Consider the following 9718-nt stretch of genomic DNA (forward strand, 5'->3'; position numbering starts at 1 on the left):
GTGTGGAGATTCCTTAAAAAACTGGAAATGGAACTGCCTTATGATCCAGCAATCCCACTGCTGGGCATACACACTGAGGAAACCAGAAGGGAAAGAGACACGTGTACCCCAATGTTCATTGCAGCACTGTTTATAATAGCCAGGACATGGAAGCAACCTAGATGTCCATCAGCAGATGAATGGATAAGGAAGCTATGGTACATATACACAATGGAGTATTACTCAGCCATTAAAAAGAATACATTTGAATCAGTTCTAATGAGGTGGATGAAACTGGAGCCTATTATACAGAGTGAAGTAAGCCAGAAGGAAAAACATAAATACAGTATACTAACGCATATATATGGAATTTAGAAAGATGGTAACAATAACCTGTTGTACGAGATAGCAAAAGAGACACTGATGTATAGAACAGTCTTATGGACTCTGTGGGAGAGGGATAGGGTGGGAAGATTTGGGAGAGTGACATTGAAACATGTAGAATATCATGTAAGAAACGAGTTGCCAGTCCAGGTTCGATGCGCGATACTGGATGCTTGGGGCTGGTGCACTGGGACGACCCAGAGGAATGGTATGGGGAGGGAGGAGGGAGGAGGGTTCAGGATGGGGAACACATGTATGCCTGTGGCGGATTCATTTTGATATTTGGCAAAACTAATACAATTATGTAAAGTTTAAAAATAAAATAAAATTTAAAAGAAAAAAAAAAAAAAGAAATCTAGGGTTCATCCCTAGCCCCTCCTGTTTCCTTATCACGTTCCCTCCATCATCAAATTCTACCCAGTTTTATCTCCTAATGACCTCTTCAATCTTTTCTCCTCTACTCCAGCTTCTCTCCCTGCCCTCCCAGCTGATGCATTATCTCTTGCTTGGGATATTCATATAAGCTCCCAGTAAGTTTTCCTAGGATTGCCCCTTGACATCTTCCAACCCTTTCTCCTCACAGCTACCAGGGTGATCTTTACAAATTGCGAATTTAACCACACCATCCCCTAATCAAAATATATCTCCCAGAGGGCTCGCAATTGCTCCCAAGATTGAAATTAATGGCAAGTTCTAGCCCCTCTCCACCTCCCATCTTCAGCTGTCTCTCTGCCCCCACCTTCACACCTCAGCCACCCCAGCCTTTCAGTCCCCTATACCTACACCTCAGCCCCTTCACACCTGCTGTTCCACCTGCCCAACACTGCCTTCTCTGCACTTTCCAAGCCCCTCACCCCCTCACCACACAAGCACACCCCCTTCACCCAAAAGTCATGTCCATGAACCCCAGTCTTCTTGATTTTCATCACTCTCCCTCCACCACCATACAGGTCCACCCCATTATTACAGGCTCTCATAGAGCAGCACACTTCATCTACTGAAGCTTGTACCTGCACCTTCATTTGAACAATTATTTAACGATACAAATTTTTAATGGTCTATGAAGGCAGAAATGCATTCTTCTGTCCCCAGCACTTAACACAATGTATCACATAAACATTTCTTGAAGAAGTAAAAGCTGACTCACAGGAAAAGAGTTTTGATTGTCCTAGCCTGATTCCCTTCTCCAACAGTCCATAAGGTAGGAAAATTATCTAATAAATCCCCTGGGACCTTCCAGTCTCCCATGACATCGTATCCTCTATCATCATACCTCTATTTCCTCCTTGTATTTCAGAAGAGGTGCTTCCATGATATTTCTTAACTTGAAAGTTTCATTCCCCACATCCAGACTGTGCCCAGTGACAGCCGTTATCCTTTCCCAGTGCCGTTCCATCATGGCCTTACTGGCCATGTGCTCCAGCAGTGGGCAACACTCACTAAAGTCATCAATGGTCTTCTTCAGATCCAAAAAGGCCTGCCAGTCCTTCAAGGCTCGAGGCAGCTTCCGACACCTGCGAAGAAAAGCCAACATGAAAAGTCAGTTGAATATAAGCCTGGCATTTCTATCAAAAACGGTCACCCAGAACAGCCGCCATATTTTTAAATCTCATGACTCAGAGGATAACTGTAGGATTTACATTACAGAAAACCACTCCTCCCAATCAAGACTAATAGTTTCAATTCCTTCATAAAAATTAGGTAAGAGGCATTATTTTAAAGAAAGTGCTTCTCAGTTCAATGTAATTCTCCAGACACATATTGAGACCCTACAAAGTACAAAGCACAGCAGAATATACCAGCTTATCAACTGAAAATTACAACCAATAACCCTCCATTTTCTTTTGGCTCAATACTTAAAGGCTGTAGAAAAATCAAAGGGCTCTTGCTTTTATTCCAAATAAATCATCTAACATAAACTTCAAATGTTTGGTAAGTGTAATATAAATAGCAATCAGCTCTAAGCTGCAGAAAGGCCCCTGGAAAGATTCATCTGGGTTTAAAGGATGCACTTGTCTCACCAGGTACACACAGGGGTAATTAATAAATAGTATTTGACAAGGGTGATGTCAACAGACAACAGCAATGAAGCACAATGTGCTCTTGAAACATCTGGGTGAAAAGAGAACCTGACAAAGAAGAAAGCATTTGAGGTTCAATAGCTCTGGGCACGCTAAACATTAATTTCTCACCTGTTCTGGAACTCTAAAAGTTCACCGTTGATTTTTTCAATATTTACTTCTGGCCACAGGATATCGTGATAGCTATTCACAGTGTCTATGACACTGTTGTACAGAGTGTATATTTTCTGAAGAAGATTTAGTTGCTTCTTGATTTCGAGAAGCTTAGGATACTGTGTGACCGGCAGACCAAAAAGCTCCTCTCCCCCAGTATAGGTGATGTATTTCCGATAGATATTATCAAATTGATTCTAATAAAGATACAAGTAAAAACTCATCAAAATGGTTTACATGTGAATAAACATGCAAATGAAAAAAACACTGACCAATAAGCAAGCATGCATGATCTCTGATTCCATGTAAATAAGAATACTGAAGGAGTACTGTTAATTACATGGGAACCAATTCTAATTATAACCATACCAAATCACAGTTTTTAAAAGGTAAGTAAGTATATACTGTATTCCACAATGAGCTTCTCTATATTAAGGGGGTGGGGAAGTATGTGTTTAAAACACATTGAGCTCTTTCAGCCACCTTGGACCCTGTGGCTGCCTGCTGGGAATAGGAGCTCTAAAACGACAAACATGTCTAGCAGGCTGTGGGGCAACACCATTTTTGCTGTCTATAAGCAGGGTCTACAGAACCAGAGGAAGCACACAGCTCTCCTGAAAACTGAAGGTGTCTATGCTCAAGATGAAACTGAATTCTATAAAGGCAAGGGATGTGCTATGTGCACAAAGCAAGGAACAACACAGTAACTCCTGGTGGAAAACCGAACAAGACCAGAGTAATCTGAGGAAAGATAATTTGAAAGTGGCTCAGTCATGTCCGACTCTTTGCAACCCCACGGACTATGCAGTCCATGGAATTTTCCAGGCCAGAATACTGAAGTGGGTAGCCTTTCCCTTCTCCAGGGGATCTTCCCAACCCAGGGGTCAAACCCAGGTCTCCCGCATTGCAGGTGAATTCTTTACCAGTGGAGCCACAAGGGAAGCCCAAGAATACTGGAGTGGGTAGCCTATCCCTTCTCCAGTGGATCTTCCCAACCCAGGAGTCAAACCGGGGTCTCCTGTATTTCAGGCGGATTCTTCACCAACTGAGCTATCATCGAGGCCCAACCATAACTTGTGCCCATGGACACAGTGGTATGGTTCGTGCCAAATTATGAAGCAACCTTCCTGCTAAGGCCATTGGATACAGAATCCACGTGATGCTGTACCCTTTGAGGATTTAAACTTGCTGAAAAGTAAATAAAAGTGTGGAAATAAAATAAAACACATTGAGGTTTTGGTTGTATAGGAGGTCAAAGAAACTAAAAAGATTACCTGAAACATGATAAGTCTATCACTGGCTTCCTGGGGTTTCAGGCCACTAGCCATTGGACCATTCTGAAACAAACAGTTTAAAAAGATAAGATAAAATGAAGTATTTGCATACAAATTTCATAAGCTCAATGTATTTGAATATCAAATTTTGTTTTCATGCATGTCACATACAGGATAGGAAATGTAGCTTTTTTATTTGTAAAAAAAAAAAAAAAAAAAGGACTCAGAAAAGTGACTCATTTGGAAATATTTTCAAGGCCAAAAAAGCCAAGTTAATGTCAGAACTTTTATATGTCAAGAAATTTTGAAAATTAAAAATACGGAGAGGGTGGGATGATTTGGGAGAACGGCATTGAAACATGTATAATATCATGTAAGAAATGAATTGCCAGTTCAGGTTCGATGCAGGATATAGGACGCTTGGGGTTGGTGCACTGGGATGACCCAGAGGGATGGTATGGGGAAGGAGGTGGGAGGGGGGTTCAGAATGGGGAACACATGTACACCCATGGCAGATTCATGTTGATGTATGGCAAAACCAATACAATATTGTAAAGTAATTAGCCTCCAATTAAAATAAATAAATTTATATTTTAAAAAAATAAAAATAAGTGGTATTCATCTACTAGGCGACACAGACAAAGAAGGGTCAATAATTGTAAGAAGCACAGTGTCTGGTTTGAACTAAACCACTAATGCCACACAACCTACAGAGCTCACCACTCTAACACCTATGTCTAAAGTGACTTGTAGTATTAACATTCTAAACAGGTTTTCCTACATTAGGCCACCTTAGAAAAGCTGCATGTCTGTGCTTCCTCAACCATGAAGTTGGTGCATGAATCCAGTCTCCTAACTTCATTCATTTTGGTGTGTTACTGATTAATAAATATTGTACCCTATACTTTACACATTTCCCCTCTGCAGCACATTATAATTGGTGGAAATGGGTCTCCTTAAACAACGTATTCCCAGTTGAAGATTCTGCACTAAAACTCATATACAGTTAAAATACGGACCCAATCTGTTTTGTCCACTTTTGTATCTTCAGCACCAAGGGCAACTCTGCAGTATTTGCAGAATGATGAATGCTGTGAGAAGGATGATCACAATAACTATAATTGAGTCATATTTGTCTACACAAATCTAGAACACTACCAAACACTTCAGTAAGAGACCAATAAGACAAACAGCACTTTTTAATTTCCATTTACTGTTGAAATTATCCTGGATGAAATCGAAGGGGAAAGGATTGTGAAAGGGAAATACCTTTGGTCTCATAAAAATAAAATTTCTATTTCTAGAGGGATTTCATTAAATTTGACATGTAAGCTTTAATCAACATTTTGTATGCTGTATTCACTCTTCCCCAAAAATACAGAGTCGTACCACATCATAGTCCTGACAGAACTGGTGACAGTCTTGGAGGAAAACCTCCACAGTACCGATAAGCTCTTTCCTGAAACCGGGTTGTAATGAGACTAGTTCATTCTGAACTTCGCTGGCACGTGCCAGAAGCTTCTCCCAAGAGTAACGCAGGGCATCCACTTTGTCCATCTCTTCCTTTGCTATCAGAAGCCCATATTTGTTAAGCAGAGTATAGGATTCCTACAAAAAGCAAAAAGAAGAAAAATTCTATTTCTGCCAGTCAGATGCATAAATCTACACACAGTCATCTTTTTAGGGCATCAGAATGAAAAAAATAAAATCAGCAAGACAGAGCAACTGTCCAGAGTTCTAGTTTCTCTACTTGCAAACTTGGGAAAACTTAAGCGAGCAACAGAGCCACTGAGCTTCAGTTCCCTCATCTGTAAAACAGGAAAATTTCCTGGATGTGTCACAGGATTTTCATGAATATGGAAAAGATACCATTTTAAATGCATTTTGAAAACTATAAATCATTATACAAACAAATGATATTTTTACTTAGGCCCCTAAATTGTATTTGAAGACTATAAAATTAAGTAGATGCAAAATGTAAAACAATTTAACTGCTAATTTTAGAATAACAAAATGAATCAGTTCTAACTCTACTGTATTTCACTTTGTTGATAAAAGGTTCCAACAGTAGAACATAGGAGGCCATGCTTGAATCACACCCTGAGCCAAGCCATTGCCCTAAGGATGAAAAAACCTGGACTATTCTTTTGTCTAGAAGATTAAAATGAGGCAAAGTTTGGTTTTCATGAGAAAAAAATTTTCCTAAATATCCCTAGCCTCTTCTCCCATCATCACTCTTCCTCTTAGACAGAGAATGAACACCTGATTGTTGATCTGAGGAAAAGATTATTGATTTGGGTGTGTATAGCACAGGGTCTTTCTCCCTCCCTCTTTCTCCTTCAAGGCATGCCTCCAGTCTACACTGCAGTACCAATCAAATTGAACAAAGTAACACAGACAGGCAGCTTCCAGTATTTCTCTGATGGATGAGAAAGTACAATTCTAGGACTTCATGTCCACAAGCCCACTGCATGTGTGTATAGGACCTAACAGAAGCAGAAGATATTAGGAAGAGATGGCAAGAATACACAGAAGAGCTGTACAAAATAGATCTTCATGACCCAGATAATCATGAGGATGTGATCACTCACCTAGAGCCAGACATCCTGGAATGTGAAGTCAAGTGGGCCTTAGGAAGCATTACTATGAAAAAAGCTAGTGGAGGTGATGGAATTCCAGTTGAGCTATTTCAAATCCTAAAAGATGATGCTGTGAAAGTGCTGCACTCAATATGTCAACAAATTTGGAAAACTTAGCACTGGCCACAGGACTGGAAAACATAAGTTTTCATTTCGACCCCAAAGAAAGGCAATGCCAAAGAATGCTCAAACTACCACATGATTGCACTCATCTCACATGCTAGTAAAGTAATGTTCAAAATTCTCCAAGCCAGGCTTCAGCAATATGTCAACCATGAACTTCCATATGTTCAAGCTGATTTAGAAAATCAGGAACCAGAGGAACCAGAGATCCAATCGCCAACATCTGCTGGGTCATCAAAAAAGCAAGAGAGTTCCAGAAAAACATCTATTTCTGCTTCATTGACTATGCCAAAGCCTTTGACTGTGTGGATCACAATAAACTGTGGAAAATTCTAAAAGAGATGGGAATACCAGACCACCCAACCTGCTTCCTGAGAAACCTATATGCAGGTCAGGAAGCAACAGTTAGAACTGGACATGGAACAACAAACTGGTTCCAAATAGGAAAAGGAATATGTCAAGGCTGTATATTGTCACCCTGCTTATTTAACTTATATGCAGAGTACATCATGAGAAATGCTGGGCTGGAGGAAGCACAAGTGGAATCAAGATTGCCAGGAGAAATATCAATAACCTCAGATATGCAGATGACACCACCCTTATGGTAGAAAGTGAATAAGAACTAAAGAGCCTCTTGATGAAAGTGAAAGAGAAGAGTGAAAAAGTTGGCTTAAAGCTCAACATTCAGAAAACTAAGATCATGGCATCTGGTCCCATCACTTCATGGCAAATAGATGGGGAAACAGTGGAAACAGTGGCTGACTTTATTTGGGGGGGGGGGCTCCAAAATCACTGCAGATGGTGATTGCAGCCATGAAATTAAAAGACGCTTACTCCTTGGAAGGAAAGCATATTAGACAGCATATTCAAAAGCAGAGACATTACTTTGTCAACAAAGGTCTGTCTAGTCAAGGCTATGGCTTTTCTAGTAGTCATATATGGATGTAAGAGTTGGACTATAAAGAAAGCGGAGCACAGAAGAATTGATGCTTTTGAATGGTGGTGTTGGAGAAGACTCTTGAGAGTCCCTTGGACTGCAAGGAGATCCAACCAGTCCATCCTAAAGTAGATCAGTCCTGGGTGTTCATTGGAAGGACTGATGTTGAAGCTGAAAGTCCAATACTTTGGCCACATGATGTGAAGAGCTGATGCTTTTGAAAAGACCCTGATGCTGAGAAAAATTGAAGGCGAGAGGAGAAGGGGACAACAGAGGATGAGATGATTGGATGGCATCACCAACTCAATGGGCATGAGTTTGGGTAAACTCCGGGAGTTGGTGATGGACCGGGAAGCCTAGTGTGCTGCGGTTCATGAGGTCGCAAAGAGTCAGACACGACTGAGTGACTGAACTGAACTGAACTGATAGGATGGATGGGAAGATGGGGGAGGTGAGATACAGTGGGAATACAGGAGCCAAACACAAAACCAGATCTTCCAAATAACTTCTATCATTACTAAAGATTGAATCTTGATCTTGACTACTTGACAAGGGTTTGTCTTAACTCTCAGGTCAGGAGTAAGAGTTGACAATTACTGTATCTCTCCTTCAAACCTCTTGTCCAAATTCCCCTGGTCCTATACTACATAGGGGGTCTTTGCCTTGGTGTTTCAATTCCCAGGAGAAGCACAATGGAAATGTGAATTTCCTGACCCAGCACAACAGAGGCACAAACCTGAAGTCACCTCTACCATTTTCACCTTAAGTTGAAATTTTCCAAAATTTGAAGTGCAGAAAATATGATAAAAGGCTCTGCTCCTGACCATCAGAGTTTAAGTCCAGACATTTAAGTTACAGTATGATGAAAGGAGGCTTCCCTTGTGGCTCAGATGCTAAAGAGTCCACCTGAATGCAGGAGACCCGGGCTCCATCCCTGGGTTGAGAAGACTCCCTGAAGGAGGATATGGCAACTCACTGTAGTATTCTTGCCTGGAGAATTCCATGGACAGAACAGCCTGGTGGGCTACAGTCCACGGAGTCACAAAGACTTGGGCATGACTGAGCAACTAATACACATGATGAAAAGACAACATTTTATATCTGAAATTGTTTTAATGCTACAGTTATAAAAGTCTCATATAGAAGAATATAGCAACCCATTCCTAATAAAGAATTTTCATCTAGAAAAGATATGATAAAAGTAATATACAACATTAATAAAACTGCATGACTTCTCTGACCCCAAGTTTCCATGTGGATATGTAGGGGATTGTAGCAAGGATGAAACAAGTTAATATGAAGTAAACTCATGAATGGATACCATCAGTGCCCCATCCAGGTCCTGTTTGCCAGCTGACATTTGCATCCTGGCTCTTGGGCATGTTGGCTGTAGGAATTGAGCTGCCTTCTTCCCTTGAAAATTGTCCTCAGCTGATAGGAGCCTCTATTTCTGCTTTATTGACTATGCCAAAGCTTTTGAGTGTGGATCACAATAAACTGTGGAAAATTCTGAAAGAGATGGAAATACCAGACCACCTGACCTGCCTCTTAAGAAACCTACATGCAGGTCAGGAAGCAACAGTTAGAATTGGACATGGAACAACAGACTGGTTCCAAATAGGAAAAGGAGTACATCAAGGCTGTATATTGTCACCCTGCTTATTTAACTTCTATGCAGAGTACATTATAAGAAACGCTGGGCTTGAAGAAACACAAGCTGGAATCAAGATTGCTGGGAGAAATATCAATAACCTTGGATATGCAGATGACACCACCCTCATGGCAGAAATTGAAGAGGAACTAAAAAGCCTCTTGATGAAAGTGAAAGTGGAGAGTGAAAAAGTTGGCCTAAAGCTCAACATTCAGAAAACTAAGATCATGGCATCTGGTCCCATCACTTCATGGGAAATAGATGGGGAAACAGTGGAAACAGTGTCAGAATTTATTTTTTGGGGCTCCAAAATCACTGCAGATGGTGACTGCAGCCATGAAATTAAAAGATGCTACTCCTTGGAAGGAAAGTTATGTCCAACCTAGATAGCATATTCAAAAGTAGAGACATTACTTTGCCAACAAAGGTCAGTCTAGTCAAGGCTATGGTTTTTCCAGTGGTCATGTATGGATGTGAGAGTTGGACTGTGAAGAAGG

The 9718-nt window shown here is 40.8% G+C and overlaps 1 protein-coding gene and 1 pseudogene across 1 annotated transcript in view; one reads left to right on the forward strand and one right to left on the reverse strand.

Annotated features, from left to right (window-relative positions):
• Positions 1 to 9718, reverse strand: part of DNAH5 (dynein, axonemal, heavy chain 5) — a 332324-nt gene that overhangs the window by 198328 nt on the left and 124278 nt on the right. Inside the window, exons 25-28 of the mRNA XM_010858794.1 lie at positions 5261 to 5479; positions 3872 to 3934; positions 2556 to 2794; positions 1637 to 1877 (exon numbers count right to left, since the gene is read on the reverse strand). Coding sequence (XP_010857096.1) covers positions 1637 to 1877; positions 2556 to 2794; positions 3872 to 3934; positions 5261 to 5479 — 762 coding nt within the window. The remainder of the gene's footprint in view (positions 1 to 1636; positions 1878 to 2555; positions 2795 to 3871; positions 3935 to 5260; positions 5480 to 9718) is intronic.
• LOC105002260 lies at positions 3131 to 3780 on the forward strand (annotated as a pseudogene).

The sequence above is a fragment of the Bison bison genome, unplaced genomic scaffold, assembly GCF_000754665.1.
Source record: "Bison bison bison isolate TAMUID 2011002044 unplaced genomic scaffold, Bison_UMD1.0 scf7180017864440, whole genome shotgun sequence".
In the NCBI taxonomy this organism is placed as follows: Eukaryota; Metazoa; Chordata; class Mammalia; order Artiodactyla; family Bovidae; genus Bison; species Bison bison.